Source organism: Leucoraja erinacea, chromosome 30 (genome assembly GCF_028641065.1).
Source record: "Leucoraja erinacea ecotype New England chromosome 30, Leri_hhj_1, whole genome shotgun sequence".
NCBI classification, from domain to species: Eukaryota; Metazoa; Chordata; class Chondrichthyes; order Rajiformes; family Rajidae; genus Leucoraja; species Leucoraja erinaceus.
The window spans coordinates 4,685,474-4,706,384 of NC_073406.1; the positions used below are offsets into that span (position 1 = coordinate 4,685,474).

The 20,911-nt window shown below is 48.0% G+C and overlaps 1 protein-coding gene across 3 annotated transcripts; it reads left to right on the forward strand.

Moving 5' to 3' along the window:
* The first annotated feature begins 12,459 nt into the window (after positions 1-12,459).
* LOC129711525 (ankyrin repeat domain-containing protein 65-like) lies at positions 12,460-20,527 on the forward strand. Of its 3 annotated transcripts, none has more exons than XM_055659188.1 (5): positions 12,460-12,990; positions 15,319-15,357; positions 16,902-17,117; positions 18,184-18,733; positions 19,904-20,527. In XM_055659188.1, exons 3-5 carry the CDS (start codon positions 16,939-16,941, stop codon positions 20,309-20,311), a joined length of 1,137 nt encoding a protein of 378 aa, XP_055515163.1. In that variant the 5' UTR covers positions 12,460-12,990; positions 15,319-15,357; positions 16,902-16,938; the 3' UTR covers positions 20,312-20,527. The 3 variants fall into 3 exon arrangements, with proteins under 3 accessions (XP_055515163.1, XP_055515162.1, XP_055515164.1); XM_055659187.1 differs by lacking the exon at positions 12,460-12,990 and adding an exon at positions 13,195-14,586; XM_055659189.1 differs by lacking the exon at positions 12,460-12,990 and adding an exon at positions 13,195-14,586 and having other exon boundaries at positions 16,916-17,117.
* The last annotated feature ends 384 nt before the right edge of the window (positions 20,528-20,911 follow it).

Sequence of the window (20,911 nt, forward strand, 5' to 3'; positions counted from 1 at the left end):
AAATAGGTGCAGGAGTAGGCCATTCGGCCCTTCGAGCCTGCACCGCCATTCAATATGATCATGGCTGATCATCCAACTCAGTATCCTGTACCTGCCTTCTCTCCATACCCCCTGATCCCTTTAGCCACAAGGGCCACATCTAACTCCCTCTTAAATAAAGCTAATGAACTGGCCTCGACTACCTTCTGTGGCAGAGAATTCCACAGATTCACCACTCTCTGTGTGAAAAAAAAAAATCTCATCTCGTTCCTAAAAGACTTCCCCCTTATCCTTAAACTGTGACCCCTTGTTCTGGACTTCCCCAACATCGGGAACAGTCTTCCTGCATCTAGCCTGTCCAACCCCTTAAGAATTTTGTACGTTTCTATAATCAATCTTCTAAATTCCAGCGAGTACAAGCCGAGTCTATCCAGTCTTTCTTCATATGAAAGTCCTGCCATCGCAGGAATCAGTCTGGTGAATCTTCTCTGTGCTCCCTTCCCTCTATGGCAAGAATGGCAAGAAGTTGTGAATGTAACAATAATGTCACAGTAAAAATTCAGAGAAAATTCAAGAAGTACAAGTCAGTCGGTTAATTGGCTGGTAAAGTGTCAAGATTGTGCGGGTGAGTGGTAGAATCTGGGAGGGAGTTGATGCGAATGTGGAGGAAACCAGTTACAGGGAGTGGGATTGTGTGGGAAGGAACTGCGTATAGATGCTGGCTTACACCGAAGATCGACACAGAATGCTGGAGTAACTCAGCGGGACAGGCAGCATCTCTGGAGAGAAGGAATGGGAGATGTTTCAGGTCGCGGACCCACTCCCGAGGTGCAGCCTGTCCCGTTGAGTTCCTCCAGCATTTTCAAGTCAAGTCAGGTTTATTGGTCACATACGCATACGAGATGTGCAGAGAAATGAAAAGTGGCGTTGCCTGCGGAATGTGCAAAAAACTACAAAACAGAATAGAACAGAATCAGTAATTACATATTGGTGAGACAAAAACCCAGCAATTTAAAAAAGACACAACACAACAGAAGTTTGACACAGTAAGTTAGCCCCTGGTGAGATAAGAGTTTACAGTCCTAATGACCTTTGGGAAGAAACTCCGTCCCATCCTCTCTGTTTTCACAGCGTGACAGTGGAGGCGTTTGCCTGGCCGTAGCAGCTGGAACAGTCTGTTGCTGGGGGGGAAGGGGTCCCCCATAATGTTGCTGGCTCTGGATCTGCACCTCCTGATGTATAGTTCCTGCAGGGGGGCTAGTTAGTTCCCACTACTCTCTGCAGAGCCTTCTTGTCCCGGGCAGAGCAGTTCCCAAACCAGATTGCGATGTTTCCGGACAGGATGCTTTCCACAGCCGCTGAGTAGAAGCACTGGAGGATCCTCAGAGAGACTCTGAATTTCTTCAGCTGCCTCAGGTGGTAAAGGCGCTGCGTGTGATGTCCATGTCAGATCCTCAGTGATGTGGACTCCCAGGTATTTAAAGCAACTCACCCTATCCACAGTATCCCCATTTTGTGTCTATCTTCGGGAAGTGGGATTGTTCGTCTGACGGAACGAAATGGCTTCCTTCTTTGCTGCAAGGAACCTTGAAAACGCTCGCTCCTTGTATGAAATAATCTATGATGCTTTATTCTAACTTCAACAGAACATGGTTTTCAAATTTTAGTTCAAACATCCACCCAGAACGTTACATGTGTTAAGATCTCCTAATTTGGTATCAAAGATCCTGTTGCTTTGTGCAACCACCTCTAAACCATTTACGAGAATGACCCAAGGAATGAGTGGGTTAACACATGAGCGTTTGATGGCGCTGAGCCTGTACTCACAGCAGGTTAGAGGATGATGGGGGACCTCATTGAAACTACTGAATAGTAAAAGGCCCAGATAAAGTGGATGTGGAGAGGATGTTTCCGCTCATGGCCGAGTCTAGGACCAGAGGTCAAGGTCTCAGAATAAAAGGACGTACCTTTAGAAAGGAGATGAGGAGGAATTTCTTTAGTTGAGGGTGGTGAATCTGTGGGATTCATTGCAGCAGATGACACAGATTGATAGATTCTTGATTAGGGGTTATGGGGCGAAGTTAGGAGAATGGGGTTGAGAGGGAAAAATAGATCAACCATGATTCAATGGTGGACTAGACTTGATGGGCCGAATGTCCTAATACTGCTCCTATCACTATAAAGACTATATAATAAAATAAGAAATTAAAGATGAGCGCAAGCCAATTCTTGATGGACTGAATGGCCTCATTTTGCTCCCATAACGTATGAATGTATTTACATGAAGCACACATCTCTAGCTTGGGCTCCAGCAAACCAAAACCATCGTCCAACTTTCGTCCAAGATTCAGCCCATCAGGTCTACTTTGTCATTCAATCACGGCTGATCTATCTTTCCCTCTTCCATCTTCTCCTGCCTTCTCCCCACAACCCCTGACACCCGTACTAAATCGGGAATCTGTCAATCTCCACTTTAATCTTTCTAACAATTAACATAAGTGCGTGACCCCCCCGACTTATTAACAGCTGTGATCTGAAGTTGATTGTCTCTCCTGTACTGGGTGCCTCCTGCAGCCTCATAGTTCACACAAATGGGCACTAATGTGGCAGCATTCAAGGAATCCAGCAACAGAACATTTGATCTGCTTATTGCTGGATTACTAGACTTGAACAGCAAACTCTATGCTGCCTATTAGCAAAGCAACTGTGTGCCACGCCACTATTACATCAAGTTATACTTCCTCTAACACCCCCCCCCCCCCCTCCTTCCCCATCCCCCACCCCACCAATGCTCACCCATCCCCCACCTTCTACCACCACCCCAGTCTGCCTACTCCTTAAGGGGTTGGACAGGCTAGATGCAGGAAGATTATTCCCGACGTTGGGGAAGTCCAGAACCAGGGATCACAATTTAAAGATAAGAGGGAAGTCTTTTAGGACCGAGATGAGAAAATTATTTTTTTCACACAGAGAGTGGTGAATCTGTGGAATTCTCTGCCACAGAAGGTAGTTGAGGCCACAGTTCATTGGCTGTATTTAAGAGGGAGTTAGACGTGGCCCTTGTGGCTAAGGGGATCAGGGGGTATGGAGAGAAGGCAGGTACGGGATACTGAGTTGGATGATCAGCCATGATCATGTTGAATGGCGGTGCGGGCTCGAAGGGCCGAATGGCCTACTCCTGCACCTATTTTCTATGTTTCCCCTACTTCATACACTCATCTCCTATCCATGCGTCCCCCATGTCCATTTTATCCACCCACTGCCCCCTTCCCTCTGTCTCCTTCCACCCGTATCCCTCCCTCCAGCTTTACATTTCACTCCTCTCCTCTCCTCATCTGACTTCACTGAGTCTCCCTTTCACATCTAACCTTTGTCACTTACACCACCCATCTGCTGTTCAAACACTTCCCCCCCCTCCTATGTCCACCTAGCTTCGCCCCGCCCCCCACTTCTCTTTTCCAGCATTCCCTCTCCTACTCCTATCAGTCTGAAGAAGGGTCCTGACCCCAAACGTCACCTGTCCAATTCGTCCACTGATGCTGCCTGCCCTGCTGAGCTCCCCCCAGCACTTAGTGTGTTGTGCAAGATTTCAGCATCTTTAGTTGCCTGTGTCTCCATCTCAAGTCATGTCAAGTCAAGAGAGTTTATTGTCATGTGTCCCAGATAGGACAATGACATTCTTGCTTGCTGCAGCACAACAGAATATTGTAAGCAACAAAATACAGAACGGTTCAGTTCAATATACACATTAATAAGCAGATAAAGTGCAATAGACTGTTATAGTTCTGAGTCTACCTCCGCTACCTATATAGTACACCTCCGCTCAGTCCGCAATAACCTACCTGAACTCCCGGTGGCTCAGCACTTCAACTCCCCCTCCCATTCCCAATCCGACTTCTCTGTCCTGGGTCTCCTCCATTGCCAGAGTGAGCAACACCGGAAATTGGAGGAACAGCACCTCATATTCCGCCTGGGCAGCTTGCATCCTGATGGCATGAATGTTGAATTCACCCAATTTTGCTAGCCCTTGCTGCCTCCTCCCCTTCTTTAACCCTCGAGCTGTCTCCTCCCATCCCCCTGCCCTCGGGCTCCTCCTCTTCCCCTTTTTCCTTCCTTCTCCCCTCCCCACCCCCCATCAGTCTGAAGAAGGGTTTCGGCCCGAAACGTCGCCTATTTTCTTCGCTCCATAGATGCTGCTGCACCCGCAATTTTGTGTACCATAGTTCCGAGTCTGTTTGTTGGGGAGTTTAATAGCCTGATGGCTGTGGGGAAAGAAGCTGTTCCTGAACTTGGATGTAACAGATTTCAGGCTCCTGTACCTTGTGCCGGACGGTAGCGGAGAGATGAGTGCGTGGCCAGGATGGTGTGGGTCCTTGCTGATGTTGGCTGCCTTTTTGAGTAGTTTCATAACTGTAGTCTCCCAGCTGTAGCATCATCCTCGGGTGAAACTATACAACACTATGAAGACAGGCGTGTTCGAACTTGCTGTGTGTTAATTGGTCTCCTCGCCTACCGCATTACAACAGTGACTTCTGCATTCAGAAGTACTTTCGGAAAGCTATGAAATGTTTTGTAACTCCTGAGAGGGATTACCTTGCTGGATCGATAGGAATCACTTTTTCTTTACTTCCAATACTGCGCCCTTGCTCCGTAGGAGTTGAAGGTAGACTAAAGTGCTGGAGAAACTCAGCGGGTGCGGCAGCATCTATGGAGCGAAGGAATGAGGCAACATTGGAAATAGGCAACGTTTTGGGCCGAAACCCTTCCGGGTTTCGGCCCGAAACGTTACCTATTTCCTTCGCTCCATAGATGCTGCCGAAACCCATCTTCAGACTGAATTCAATCCATGTTCTCAACACTGTCCCAAACTACGCATTAATTGTGATTAGATTAATATTATGGCTAGAATGTCGCTTCATATGCTGGTCCACTTAAAATAAACATTAATTTAGAACTGGAGGCTTGGGGCCTAATGAAGACGAAGGAGAGGAAGGATGAGCTGACAGGGTTTGTGGACGCCGGGGTGTTGGGTGATTGGCGATTGGGAGATGGTCCAAGGGTGATCACCATTCTTTGGAGAAGATGGGGACATATTGTCTCATTAAAAGAGAAGTTATTCTATAAGTTAGAAGGGGGCTGACTATAATTTTATGCAGGGTCACAGAGTAATTCGGCTCCGAAACAGGCCCTTCGGCTCAACTTTTCCTTTCCAACCAAGTTGACCCATCTAAGCTAGTACCATTGTGTTCAAGAAGGAACTGCAGATCGAAGATACACAAAATTGCTGGAGAAACTCAGCGGGCGCAGCAGCATCTATGGAGCGAAGGAAATAGGCGACGTTTCGGGCCGAAACCCTTCTTCAGACTGATGGGGGGGTGAGGGGGAGAAAGAAGGAAAAAGGGAGGAGGAGGAGCCCGAGGGTTCGGGGGGATGGGAGGAGACAGCTCGAGGGTTAAGGAAGGGGAAGAGACAGCAGGGCTAGCAAAATTGGGAGAATTCAATGTTCATGCCATCAGGATGCAAGCTGCCCAGGCGGAATATGAGGTGTTGTTCCTCCAAAAGCTAGTCCCATTTATTGACCTGATCTACAATGTTCAATGGATTTGCTTTGTAAGTACATATTCGTGTTGTGCATCACACTGAATGGCAGGTGAAGGAATCATGCACGATTAACATTAGCAGTTTTCCTAGCCTGATTGCATTGGACACGACTAATGAAGATGGAACACACACTCGTGAATGTCTCCAGGTTTTCCAATGAAATAGATCCCCATTGACGGAGAGCCTGAGTCCTCTGTATCAGGTGAACAGGATGGTTGCAGTTCCAAGCTGAAGCTTTGAAACATTTCACTGACATTCCCTCCATGTCCAACATTCATCTGTCGAATGTGTGCTTCAATGATACTTCATTGGCACATGTACAGTGAAATTCTTTACACGCAAAGATTCGCCACATTTCTGACGCTGACAATGTTACTAAAGTTGTCCTGTTGAGTTGCTCTGTCTGTTTACTCATCACCTATCCCACGGCCAACAACGGCTCATTGTCTGCCCCACATGTCCTTGATTGTTGTCGCTCCTGACATTTCTCCTGAGTACTGTCTATATCTCTCGTTCCCCTCTCCCCTGACTGTCTGAAGAAGTGTTTCGACCTGAAACGTCACCCATTCCTTTTCTTCAGATATGCTGTCAGGGGTTATGGGGAGAAGGCAGGAGAATGGGGTTAAGAGGGAGAGATAAGGGAGCTTAATCGGCCACAGGACTTACCATCGCCCGCCGGGACTTTAACATCAAGAGCCTCAATCACCTCGACGCCCAAGTTTGACTGCCTGAAGAACAGGGAAGAGATAAGACTTTTGCCTTCCATCACAGTGAGGAGGTGTTTGGAGATTCACTGTGATGCATGTTTGTGTGATACGCTGTTAAATGTGTGTTTTTGCCTTTCTTTTGCTGTTATGACTGCAGGGAACGAAATGTGGTTCAAACCTTTGAGTCAGGTAGCATCTCTGGAGAATGGGTGATGTTTTGGGTAGATAAACATCACCCATTCCTTCTCTCCACAGATGCTGCCTGTCCCGCTGAGTTACTCCAGCATTTTGTGACAATGATTTTTAAATGTACATTTATATGTATATTTAGATTTTAAATGTATAAAAGGATTGGCTGGGAGTATTTTTCCCTGAAGCGCAAGCGGGAACATGATTGAGATGTGTAGATGACAGGAAACATTTCCCTTGAGAAAGTCACGGTCAAAGTCAAAGATGCTTTATTGTCAATGTACCTAGGCACAATGAAGTTCTTTGTTTTATGATTATACACAAAGTGCACCATGAGTCGGCATGTATCTGGGGCCTACAAAGTTACAAAAAGTACCTATTAGTGTCCTAATGAGTAACTAATGGCCTGCCCACTTGCCGATTCTTTTCGGCGACTGCTGACATCATTGACTGACGTATCAGGTCACCGAAAAATTTGCGGCGTGACGTGGCGGTGACCACGCGTGGCGCGGCGTCAAGAGTCAAGAGTCAATTTAATTGTCATTTGGACCCCTGGAGGTCCAAACGAAATGCCGTTTCTGCAGCCATACATTACACACAAATAGACCCCAGACACAACATAACTAATGCCCTAATGGCGGTGACCACGTGTGGTGCGGCGTGACGTGGCGGTGACCACGCGTGGCGTGGCGTAGCGTGATGTGGCGGTGACCACGCGTGGCGTGGCGTGGCGTGACGTGGCGGTGACCACGCGTGGCGCGGCGTGACGTGGCGGTGACCATGCGTGACGTGGAGCGGTGTGACGTGGCGGTGACCACGCGTGACGTGGCGTGGTGTGGCGTGATGGCGCACTGATGCCCGGTGTTTTTTCAAATGTCGCAACATTTCTTGTGTCGACGCTAGATTTTGAAATGGTCAAAATCTTTCGGCCACCCTGATATGACGCCGGCAGTCGCCGAAAAAAATCGCCAAATGGGACAGGCCCTTAACTTAGTCGGCGCCTGATTCTCTTTGTCTACTTTGTGTGTTGCCTGCAAACGTCCGGAAAGTCAAGTCAAGTCACTTTTATTTCTATAGCACATTTAAAAAACAACCCTCATTGACCAAAGTGCTTTACATTGGTGGAGGTACTAACGTTATACAACAGCGGTTCATAGATTAAGTACATACATAAATACACACATATAGCCCTCACTCAAAGGACGTCAAGAAAGGCTTGAGAGTAAAGATGAGTTTTAAGTCTTGGCTTAAAAGAGTCGATGGAGGGGGCAGTTCTGATGGGAGGAGGGATGCTGTGCCCTCAAAGATTTGACCACGCGTGGATGGGTAGCCCGCTGGATGGCATGGACTTGATGGGCTGAACAGCCTGTTTCCTGCTATATGAGCATGAGGCCATTCGAGTCTCAGAGCAACACAATCAATAGCTGAAGATGCCAGCATCTGCACTTTCTCCAAGTCTCCACCTTCTCTGCAACTTAAAACATTTGTGTTCAAATGTTTCCCAGTTCCAGCAACACACTGCTGATCTGATACATTAATCCTGTTTTACTCTCTCTCTCTCTCTTTCTCTCTCTACAAATGCGGTCTGACCGGTGGAATCAGATCAGCAGCATTTTGTTCAAACTGGGAAAAGTTCCAGCGCGTTAATTCTTCCAATGTTTTTTACCTTTCTAGCCCATGCTGTTTTCTTCATTTTATAGCAGGAATTCCTGTTGCTAAATGGACAGCAGCCCCACCTGCTGCCGTTTAGCAGCGCTGCAGCTGTCTGCAGTAGCACAGAACAGAACAGTACAGGCCCTTCAGCCCACAATGTCTGTGCCGAACATGGTGCCAAAATAAACTCGTCTCATCCGCCCGCAAATGATCCCTATTCCTCCATTCCCTGTATTATCTACGTGCCTCAACTGTACCCATGCATATCTATGCGCTGAGTTGTATACGGAAATGAATTTGACTGTATCTTGGTACAAAGTGACAAATGATGTATCAGACCTCAAGTCTGAAGAAGGGTTTCGGCCCGAAAACGTCGCCTATTTCCTTCGCTCCATAGATGCTGCTGCTGCACCCGCTGAGTTTCTCCAGCATTTTTGTGTACCTTCCAAGTATCATGCCATGCCGTTTAAGAAGGAACTGCAGATGCTGGAAAATCGAGGGTAGACAAAAGCGCTGGAGAAACTCAGCAGGTGCAGCAGCATCTATGTGGAGCGAAGGAAATAGGCAACGTTTCGGGCCGAAACCCGGGTTTCGGCCCGAAACGTTACCTATTTCCTTTCAGTTTCGGCCCGAAACGTTGCCTATTTCCTTTGAGTTTCGGCCCGAAACGTTGCCTATTTCCTTCGCTCCGTAGATGCTGCTGCACCCGCTGAGTTTCTCCAGCACTTATCATAGTATACATAGTATACTTATCATAGACCTATCATACCATGCCTATCTAAAAGCATCTTAAACACCACTATTGTATCTGCCTCTGCCACCACCCTGGGCCTTGTGTGTTCTTGACACCCACCACTCGGTAAACAAACTTGCCCCATATATTTCCTTTAAGCGTAGCACTCTCACTTTTAGACTATGCCCACTAGTCTTTGTCATTTCCACACTGGGATAAAGATTCTGACTGTCTCTCCTATCTATGCCTCTCATCGTTTTATATACTTCTAGCAAGTCTCCCCACCAACCTCTGGCATTATACAGACTGTGGGCTGGTTTTCCTAAAGATCCCTTCCACCCATCTCCCACCTGCTTCACATTTCACCGCCTCTCGTCTCCTTATCTGACACCCTTTTGTATCCTTGTTGGACAAAAATGCTGGAGAAACTCAGCGGGTGAGGCGGCATCTATGGAGCAAAGGATGGGTGACGTTTCGGGTCGAGCCCTTGCCATTTATATTGTCTGTTCCGCCCTCATTAGTGCTCCCAAATTGCCCTCTTTTCTTCTCCTTGCGTATGGCGTGCACAGTCTAAAGTTGCAGGACAACCTGTTCTATTTGATCTTATTTGATTGTACAGGTTCGGGTTGATTGCATGCGTCGAAACAGGGCGGACCACGTGAAGGTTGCAATCTCCCATCCCCTCACCTTAAATTGCCTGATCTCACATTTATCAGGGTTAAACTCCATCTGCCATTCCTCGGCCCATTTCACCACCATCAAGAAGGGTCTCGACCCGAAACGTCACCCATATCTTCGCTCCATAGATGCTGCCTCACCCGCTGAGTTTCTCCAGCATTTTTGTCTGCCTTCGATTTTTCCAGCATCTGCAGTTCCTTCTTAAACATTTTCAATCCTTTTTACTTCTAGCGTTTGTCACTTACTCCACCCATCAAACGCCCTCTCACCTGTATTCACCTATCACTTGGCAGGCTTGTCCTGCCTCCATCTCTTTTCCAGCTCACCCCCCCCCCCCTCCCCCCCACCCACTACAATCAGTCCGAACATTGCCTATCCGTGTCCTCCAGAGATGCTGCCTGACCCGCTAACTCCAGCACTTTGTGTTTCACTCCCCGTGAGGATGGTTGCTACAGTGGCTCAGTGGTAGAGCTACTGCCTTACAGCACAAGAGACATGGGTTCGATCCTGACTACGGGTGCTGTCTATACGGAGTTTTTATGTTCTCCCCTGTGATCTGAGTGGGTTTTCTCCGAGATCTTCGGTTTCCTCCCACACTCCAAAGATGTGCAGGTGCGTAGGTAACATTGGCTTGGTGTCATTGTAAAATTGTCCCTCGCGCGTGTAGGAGTTTGCTAATGTGCGGGGATCGCTGGTCGAAGTGGTCTTCATGGGCCAAAGGGCCTATTTCCATGCTGTTTCTCTAATCTAAACTAAACTAAACCTTATAGTTGCTCATCTGATGATACCAAGTGGCCCAATGATTCTTATGAGGCAACAAAGGTTAATTCTGGTTGAATTGGGCGATCCAGTCTTGACAACTGTAATAGACTCAAAAAGCTGGAGTAACGCAGCGGGACAGAGAGCATCTCTGGAGAGAAGGGATGGGTGATATTTCGGGTCGAGACCCTTTGTCAGGGACCCTAGGAGGAGTTGGGGTTCCTGCTTCACAACTGTAATGGTGGCTACTGAAGACACAAGACCTCAGGCTAACCTTGTCCCAGCCTCAAGAAGGACATTTTCCATGGACTTTGATGCAGACTTTGTTGATTCTCGTGCTATTTATCTCTGACCTAGGAGGAGTTGTGCTTGAAAGCAGAGTGATATTCCTTGTCCCAGGCTACATTAATGATGAGGGTTGTGGATGATATTCTGGGCCCATGTTACATGACAGTTTTCCAGATACAGATCGCCCCGCTAAATACCACAGAATAATAACCTGCGATTCCTCATGCAAGTCAGAGATGAATGCAGTGCCATGGCAAAGAGCTGGTTGTGAATAACGAGGTAGCCCTGTTGCTCTGACATTAACCTGCCTTACCGAACACACTACCATCCATCCTTTGATCTTACGAGGGACCAGAGTCATCATTCTCAAGTGCCAGAACGGAAACATCAAGACAACAAAACAGAACCTTGCTTCTTGCCAACGTCGACAAGGCGACACAGTGGCACAGCGGGTAGAGCTGCTGCCTCCAGAGACCCAGGTTTGATCTTGATCTCCGGTGCTGTCTGTGTGGAGTTTGCACGTGATCCTTGTTATCGCGTGAATTTTCTCCAGATGCTCCAGTTTCCTCCCACATCCCAAAGACGTGCCGGTTTGTAAGTTCAATTGGCCTTTGTAAAATTGCCTCTCCTACGCAGGGAGTGGATGTGAAAGTGGCAGAACATAGAACTGGTGTGAATGGGTGATAGGCGGCCAGCGTGGGCTGAAGAGTATGTTCCCATGCTGTATCTATCAACGATTAATATTATAACAGAGAAATGGCTTTTCAGCACACTTGTATGATCCTGAACAGTATCCTTCTTCAGACGGCCGAAACGTTGCCTATTTCCTTCGCTCCATGCAAAGAGTTGAACAATCTCCACTATAGGAAATAGGTAACGTTTCGGGCCGAAACCCTTCCGGGTTTCGGCCCGAAACGTTGCCTATTTCCTTCGCTCCATAGATGCTGCTGCACCCGCTGAGTTTCTCCAGCTTTTTTGTGTACCTTCGATTCTCCAGCATCTGCAGTTCCTTCTTCAACACTGAACAGTATCCTATTGGTTCATTCCATCATCTAACAGAGGCCGTTCGGTGCCTCAGCGGTTGAGTTGCTGCCTCACAGCGCCAGAGACCCGGGTTCGATCTTGACTACGGGTGCTGTCTGTACGGAGTTTGTACGTTCTCCCCGTGACCTGTGTGGGTTTTATGCGGGTGCTCCGGTTTCCTCCCACACTCCAAAGACGTACAGGTTTGTAGGTTAATTGGCTTCGGTAAAATTGTAAATGTGCAGGATAGTGTTAGTGTGTGGGGAATCGCTGGTCGGCACGGACTCGATGGGCCGAAGGGCCCGTTCCCATGCTGTACCTTTAAGCTTAAACTAATCTAAACAATTCAAAATAAGAGAAACTGCAGGATATTTGTAGCAATGGAACCTTAAACGAGCAGAAAAGGTGGCAGCTGGTGACGATTTAATGTATCTGCTTTATCTTAATACAAACAGGATATATAAACTTAAACACCCGTGAGAGATATTATTTTGGAAGAATCAAGGGAGTGGCACAAATGTGATTCAAAGCAACTGCCCTGCTGGGCTGCGAGGGGATCTGTCACTGTGGGATGACTCCAGTTTCTGGCTTGTCACCAGCACTATTCTGCTTTGATTGATTGAAAGATACAGCACGGAAACAGGCCCTTCGGCCCGCCGAGTCTGTGCCGACCAGCGATCCCCACACACTAACACTATTCTACGAGGGGCAATTTACAATTTCGCCCAAGCCAATAAAACCTACAAACCTGTACGTCTTTGGAATGTGGGAGGAAACCGGAGCACCCGGAGAAAACCCACGCAGGTGACGGGGAGAATGGCTACAAACTCTGTACAGACAGCACCCATGGTCAGGATCCTACAAACATTTGGGACAATTTACACTGACACTAAGCCAATTAACCTACAAACCTGTACGTCTTTGGAGTGTGGGAGGAAACCAAACGTCTATGAGAAAATCCACGCAGGTCACAGGGAGAACGCACAAACTCCGTACAGATAGCACCCGTAGTCAGGATCGAACCTGGGACTCTGGCGCTGTAAGGCAGCAACTCTACCGCTGAGCCACTGGGCCACCCTGGTGTGTACATTAATGAGCAGCTGGTGGGAGAATATAATGGGATGAGCGTATATCATTCCATTATTCGGTGGATCAAAAGACTTGTTTCCAATGAAGATCTGGCCATTCGGCCCAACAGCTCTATTCTGGTATGCTCCTTTCTCCTTACGTGATCTTAATATCTTTGTCTCATGATCTAGACAGCTGTTGAAGCGGAAAACTCTGGGATTTTACAGCTTTTACAAGGCCTCCAGCTCCACGATGTTAGGCCGCAGAGCGACCTGGAGATACGATCCGGAAAACAATCGCAACTCTGGCAAGGTAGGAGATTGAAAGAAAAGTTTCTTCCCCCCCCCCCCCCCCCCCTGTCCACCCCCCACGTAAAACAAAACAGAGAACATTAACTTTAAAAACACACTGTAAATAACAAAAAAAAACGAAAGGGACAGACAGACTGTAGGCGAGGCTGCCATCGCAGCACCACCTGGTGGATGTTGCCAGGACTCGAGGTACAGGGAGAAGTTGAGCAGGCTAGGGCTCTTCATAGGAGCACAGGCGGCTGAGAGGTGTTTTATAGAGGTGTATAAAATCATGAGGGGAATAGACAGGGTGAATGCAGGGAATCTTTTTTCCCCAGAGTCGGGGAATCAGAAAGTGGTGGACATAGGTTTAAGGTGAAAGGGAAAACATTTAGTAGGAACATGAAGGACAACATTTTTACACAGATGGTGATGGGTATATGGAACGAGCAGCCAGAGGAGGTAATTGAGGCAAGTACAATAACATCATTGAAAATACATTTGTACAGGTATGTGGATCGGAAAGGTTTAGAGGGAATATGGACCAAATGCTGGCAAATGGGTCAGGTTTAAATGAGACCGCCCCAGGCCACGGAGTTTGAACCGGCCCGTTCGCAGAGCTCTGATTCAGCCGCGGGACTAAACCATCACACGGCGGGGTCACAACATCGGAAGCCTGGATCGCCTCAACGCAGAGGGGGAACAAAGAGGGAAGAGACAAGGACTTTAAGACTTTTGCCTTCCATCACAGTGAGGAGGTGCCTGGTAGACTCACTGTGGTGGATGTTAAACCGTGTTAAGTGTGTGTTTCGTTATTTTATTCTAAGGCATGAAATTTCGTTCAGACTGAAAAATCTGAATGACAATAAAGGATACTTCACTTACTTTACTTGTTTTAGACGGGACACCATGGTCGGTCGGCGTAGGCGGCTTGGGCTGTTTATGTGCTGAATGACTCGTTGATTCTATGATTCATATGTGGTAACATGAAGCAAGTCATCCTGACCTGCATAAATACCGAGGCAGGGCGCCATAACACAGCTTGACTCAGCTGCTACTCGATACACAGGGAGTGGGCTCATGTAGCCAGGCTCCAGCCCAAAGGGATAACATACTCAGAATCCACAGAATGTGACAGGGAATACTTTACCAAAGACATGAGCCAGAGTCACTCCCAACATTTTGAGCAAGCAAGCGTAAATCAATGTTTCTTTACCGTACGATTTTAAAACTTTACTCTGCGAGCTCTCCAATGAGTGTTTTTTGCAGATACAACAGCAACAATGATTGCCCCATTTGGACGATGGGTGGATGTTGAAAGGGTTAATATACTCCAGTAAACTCATAATCCTCCCATCAAAGACTTGTGCAATAATTGAAGGATATCATTTAACAGAAAACCTCAGCAAGTTTCGACTTGTTGAGATGATGTGATTACGGGACTACACAATAGGACCATTGTTCATCTCAAATAATGTTTCTCAGACGGCAACAGAGCACTTCAAACAGTGGACTATTTATTCATTCGTGCTGGCAGTGTGCACTCCACTGATGGCCGTGCTTTATTGCATAGGCTGAGCATCATGGAAATGGAATGAGCTGTTGCTATAAACTTCAGGTACATCCAGTTTAAATCCATCTCATGACTTTATGTTAAACTGGCGTTTTCCTGGGATGGCAGGACCTTCATATGAAGAAAGTCTGGATAGACTTGGCTTGTACTCGCTAGAATTTAGAAGATTGCGGGGGGATCTTATAGAAACGTACAAAATTCTTAAGGGGTTGGACAGGCTAGACGCAAGAAGATTGTTCCCGATGTTGGGCAAGTCCAGAACAAGGGGTCACAGTTTAAGGATAAGTGAGAAATCTTTTTGGACCGAGATGGGGAAAAAACATTTCACACAGAGAGTGGTGAATCTGTGGAATCTCTGCCACAGAAAGTAGTTGAGGCCAGTTCATTGGCTATATTTAAGAGGGAGTTAGATGTGACCCTTGTGGCTAAAGGGATCAGGGGGTATGGAGAGTAGGCAGGTACAGGATACTGAGTTGGATGATCAGCCATGATCATATTGAATGGCGGTGCAGGCTCAAAGGGCCGAATGGCCTACTCCTGCACCTATTTTCTATGTTTCTATGTTTTAAACTTATCAAGCGTACTTTAAATGTAGACAAAAAAATCTGGAGAAACTCAGCGGGTGAGGCAGAATCTATGGAGCGAAGGAATAGGCGACGTTTTGGGTCGAGACCCTTTCTTCAGACTAAATATCTGTTGCACATTTTTACGACTTACTTTTTTTCCTTGGTCGGATGAAACTCATTTGCCGTGTGTGTGTGTGTTCCCAACCAACAGATCCACTCGCACCAAACTGGAGCCAAAGATCGACTGACTGTAAGTAACGCACTCCACGTTTCAACGTATTCTTTGATCTTTTTGTTTTAAAGAATTCAGCGCACTTGCTGTTCGGGACCGGATGAGACAAATAACATGGACCATGCCAAGACTGAGACAAAAAGCAGTCTGTGGAAATGGGGTTGAACTCGATGGCTTATGTGTTTGAACTTCATCAAAGAGTCGGAGCCCGATCTTCTCTCTCGGATTACAATGCTGAGTTCCCCTCCAGTCCAACCTAACGTGCGGACTCTCTGGGCCTCTGGACATGGCGCAAGTCAGGAATTCCTGTCCTGTGGCATCTAACCTTCCAATCTTCTCATCCACTGCACTAAATCACTGAACAAATGGCTTCATGGGAGTCCAACTCTCTGTAAACATTTCCAGCATCAGTAGCTTCATTTTTAATTTTCATTATTTTTCTAAAGACTGGCTATTTCTAAATTGACAAAGACCTTTCATGGTTGCAAGATATCACACATCCTTTGTGTCGTACTGTGTATTTGCCTCGAATTCGTCCAAAGATTTTAAAAGGTGCAAACATAATGGATCCTTCCAATAAAAAAGTCACTCTGCAATTTACTTGCCACAAATCTCCTTTGTATATGCCCCTGGAAATGGTTTCATGCAGTCTTGTATTTAGTCATGGAGGCATATAGCATGGAAACAGGTCCTTCGGCCCATTTCCTCCATGCTGACCAAGATGCCTCAAGCACTTTATTGTAGCTATTCACCATGCTGAATGTGACTGACATGGACTTTAAGTTTTCCTCATATTTATGATAGATCAATTAATATTACTCATTGTTTTCCCGGCCAACATCCCTCCCATCCATGTACCTGTCCAAGTGTCCTCCAAATACCACCATAGTTCCTGCCTCAACCACCTCCTCTGGTAGCTCGTTCCATACACCTACCACCAAGCGAAAAAGTAGCCAAAGTACCCACTCGCCTCAAACGCAAGCCCCCCTTGCCCTGGATTCCCCTAGATAGACTCAAAGTGATGGAGTAACTCAGCGAGTCAGGCAGCACCTCTGGAGAAAATGAATAGGTGACATTTTGGGTTAAGACCCTTCTTTAATTCCCCATACCCTGGGTTGAGTCAAGCCTATTCGTCACATACACATACGAGATGTGCAGTGAAATGAAAAGTGGCAATTCTCGCGGATTGTGCAAAAACACCCCTACAAAACAGAATGGAACAGAATCACATATTCACATATTACATATTTGTGGGAGGAAAAAAAAGAAAAAAACAGCAATTTTAAAAAGACACCATACAACAGTAGATTGGTACAGTAAAGTTACTTAGGAGTTTCAGTCCTAATGGCCTCTGGGAAGAAACTCCTTCCCATCCTCTCCGTTTTCACAGCATGGCAACGGAGGTGTTTGCCTGACCGTAGCAGCTGGAACAGTCCGTTGCTGGGGTGGAAGGGGTCTCCCATGAGCTGTGGTAAATACCCTGTGCATACAACCTGTTTGAGCCCCTCGTCATTTTATACACAAGTGCCCCGCAAAACACTCAAAACGGTTCGTTGTCTCAGTTTTGTTTCTTTAGGAAGCGGTGGAGAGGTGTCGGGGATGACCACAGACCTGTGGTGGAGTCTGGTGGATATCAACGAGGAGCGGAGTGAGGAGCAGCAGAAAGCTGGAGGTGGGGAGGTCGTGGGCAGATGGACCGACCTCCATCAGGCAGCCTCTAGTGGCAACGCCCACCTGGTGAAGACATACCTGCAACACGGTGCCCTCATCGATTCCAGGTAAGGCACTGGTATTGGCACAAACCACTGCCAACTAATGGGCCTGTCCCACTTACACAACTTTTTCGGCGACTCCCGGCACCCGTGATAAGTCGTCGCAGGTCGCAGAAAAATTTTCAACATGTTGAAAATCCAGCGGCGACCAGAACAAGGTACGACTCTTTGGGCGACTACTCACGACCATACAGGCTTCACCTTTGGGCGTACCTGGGCGTAATCATATATGTCGCCTGTACGGTCGTGAGTCGTCTCCTCAGTCGCCCAAAGAGTCGTAGCGTCTTTCTGGCCGCCGTTGAATTTTCAACATGTTGAACATTTTCAGCGACCTGCAACGACCTATGACGGGTGCCGGCAGTCGCCGAAAAAGTTGCGTAAGTGGGACAGGCCCATAAGAATGCAAAATGAAAGATAACAAGTTAAGGCAAATCCCTTCCTCACAACCATTTGGTTTCACAATCAGCTTACCGTTTTCACTTCCATCTTCTTTCCACAGTGAATTACATCTAGAGTATTGCGTCTCCTAATTTGAGGAAGGACATTGTTGCAATTGAGGCAGTGCAGCGTTAGGTTCACGAGATTGATCCCTGGGATGGCGGGACTGTCATATGAGGAAAGATTGAAAAGACTAGGTTTAGAAGGATGAGGGGAATTTCTCATAGAAACATACAAGATTATAAAAGGACTGTACAAGCTAGATGCAGGAAAAATGTTCCCAATGTTGGGCGAGTCCAGAACCAGGGGCCACACACAGTCTTAGAATAAAGGGGAGGTCATTTAAGACTGAGGTGTGAAAAAAACTTTTTCACCCAGAGAGTTGTGAATTTATGGAATTCCCTGCCACAGAGGGCAGTGGAGGCCAAGTCGCTGGATGGATTTGAGAGAGAGTTAGATAGAGCTTTAGGGGCTGGTAGAGTCAGGGGATATGGGGAGAAGGCAGGCATGGGTTATTGATAGGGGACGATCAGCCATGATCACAATGAATGGCGGTGCTGGCTCGAAGGGCCGAATGGCCTCCTCCTGCACCTATTTTCTATGTTTCTATGCAGTGTTCTCCTGTCACTTGCAGGGATGAATACAGCTGCACTCCACTGCATTATGCAGCGTTTAACGGCTGCCAGGCGCTGGTGAAGTTTCTCCTGCACCGTGGGGCGCAGGCGGATGCCACGGACAAGCATGGATGGACGCCCCTGCACCGAGCCGCGTGGAACGGCCACACCCAGATTGCCGTGCTCCTGCTGCGGCGTGGGGTGCCCACCAGCGCATCCACCAGATGCGGCCTGACGCCGCTGCACTGCGCCGCTGCAGGGGGGCACCTGTTGACCGTGCAGCAGCTGCTGAGTCACGGGGCGGGGCCCGACGCGTCCGACACCCACTGCTGGACCCCGCTGCACTGGGCGGTGGTGAGCGACCAGTTGCATATCATCGAGTTCTTCATCTCCAAAGGAGTCTCCGTTCATTGCACCACCTGGGGGGACATGACCCCCTTGCACTTGGCTGCGGAGGTTGGCAACAGAGGAGTCATTAAGTTGCTGATGGAAAACGGGACGTGCATCAATGCTGAAGATGCAGTGGGAAGGACAGCATTGTCAATCGCTGCTGCCAATGGCTATGAGGAGGTAAGTCTGGGCAGTGAAGTCCAATGGAACATCTAACACACTGAGAGACACAGACAGTACTCGTTTAGTTTAGTTTATTGTCACATAAACCGAGGTACGAAAAGCTTTTACGTGCTATCCAGTTGGCAGATATATATATTGTCATGTAAGACATATATGATTAAAATCGAGCCATTTACAGTGTTTAGATCCATGATAAGGGAATAACATTAGCACCGAGATGAGAAAAACATTTTTCACACAGAGAGTGGTGAATCTGTGGAATTCTCTGCCACAGAAAGTAGTTGAGGCCGGTTCATTGGCTATATTTAAGAGGGAGTTAGATGTGGCCCTTGTGGCTAAAGGGATCAGGGGGTATGGAGAGAAGGCAGGTACAGGACACTGAGTTGGATGATCAGCCATGATCATATTGAATGGCGGTGCAGGCTCGAAGGGCCGAATGGCCTACTCCTGCACCTATTTTCTATGTTTCTATGTTTAGTGCAAGGTAAAGCCCGATCAAGGATAGTCTGAGGGTCACCAAAGAGGTAGATGGTAGTTTAGCACTGCTCTCTGGTTGTGGGAGGATGGTTCAGTTGCCTGATAACAGCTGGGAAGAAACTGTCCCTGAATGTGGACGCGTGCAACTTCGCACTTCCACAGTTTCTCCTGGGTGTTTGGTGGTGGAAGCAGATGTAATGGCGGCGTTTAAGCCAGGTCAAGTCAAGTGAGTTTATTGTCATGTGTCCCTGTATAGGACAATGAAATTCTTGCTTTGCTTCAGCACACGGAACATAGTAGGCATTTACTATAAAATGCCTACTATTTAAGAGGCTTTTAGATAGGCACGTGGATAGGCAGGGAATGGAGGGATATGGAGATTAATTACAACTGGTAGACAAAAATTGCTGGAGAAACTCAGCGGGTGCGGCAGCATCTATGGAGCAAAGGAAATATTTCCTATTTCCTTCGCTCCATAGATGCTGCTGCACCCGCTGAGTTTCTCCAGCAATTATTGTCTACCTTCGATTTTCCAGCATCTGCAGTTCCTTCTTGAATACTTAGTTACATCATGTTGGGCACTTGGTATCATCATGTTGGGCACGGACATTGTGGGCCATTGTTTGGGAATTAAAGCCCGAGTGGTCCTGACGCAGAGATGCTCCTGATGTCGTGCTTCCCTGCCCACAGGTGGTGATGGACCTGCTCGCCCACGGAGCGGTGGACACTGACAGTGCGTCCGCTCTTCAGGCTGCGGCGGCAATCGGTCACTTTGGCATCATGGAGGCTCTGTCGCAGCGAGGGGTCGGCGTGGACGCCAGAGACGGCCTGAACATGACCGCGCTGCACCGGGCAGCGGAGAGAGGCGACGCGGAGGTGGCGGAGTATCTGATCAACCGCGGGGCTGACGTAGAGGCGAGGGGCCGGCTGATGAAAACCCCACTCCACCTCGCCGCCGAGAGGGGGCACGAGCGGACCATCCAATTACTGCTGAACAAAGGAGCCGACATGTACGCCACAAACCAGTGGTATGAAACGCCCCTCGACAACGTTTCCACACGAGCCTTTCATGATGGATGTTGTCTGGTAGAAAAATAAACCTTCCTGAGAAACACAATTCACTCTGTTTAGGAAAGAACTGCAGATGCTGGAAAAATAGAAGGCTGTGCCCTCTGGTCCTAGACTGTCCCACTAGTGGAAACATCCTCCCCACACCCACTCTATCCAGGCCTTGGGCAAATCTTGAACAAAACCTAAAAAAAAAAATTTTTTTTTGCCCCGCAAATAAACTTTATTTGGAATTAAATAGAGAAAACAAAAGTTGTGCAAAGTCTCTTCATTGATTGTGAATGGGTGTGTGTGTGTGTGTACAGTGGCTAGTGTTTGCATCCGAGTGTGAACAGGCAGCTCCTCCTCACTGCTGCCCCCCTCTGGTCACAGCCGGCTCTGCCCCACCGCCCAGGCCCCGCCCACGGGGTGAGTGGCAGGTGCGGACAGGCGGCCCCTTGACACCGCCGGAGACAGCGCCGCCACCTGGCCGGAGACAGCGCCACCACGGGGCCGGAGACAGCGCCACCACCTGGCCGGAGACAGCGACAGCGCCACCACGGGGCCGGAGACAGCGCCACCGCCGGAGCCAGCGGCCTGGCCGGAGACAGCGCCACCGCCTGGCCGGTGACAGCGCCACCGCTTGGCCGG

Coding starts and splice junctions, on each gene's coding strand:
- LOC129711525 (XM_055659188.1), top strand. CDS start 16,939: ATGACCACAGACCTGTGGTGGAGTCTGGTGGATATCAACGAGGAGCGG. Junction 17,118..18,183: donor GGTGCCCTCATCGATTCCAG/GTAAGGCACTGG, acceptor TGTCACTTGCAG/GGATGAATACAGCTGCACTC. Junction 18,734..19,903: donor CTGCCAATGGCTATGAGGAG/GTAAGTCTGGGC, acceptor CCCTGCCCACAG/GTGGTGATGGACCTGCTCGC.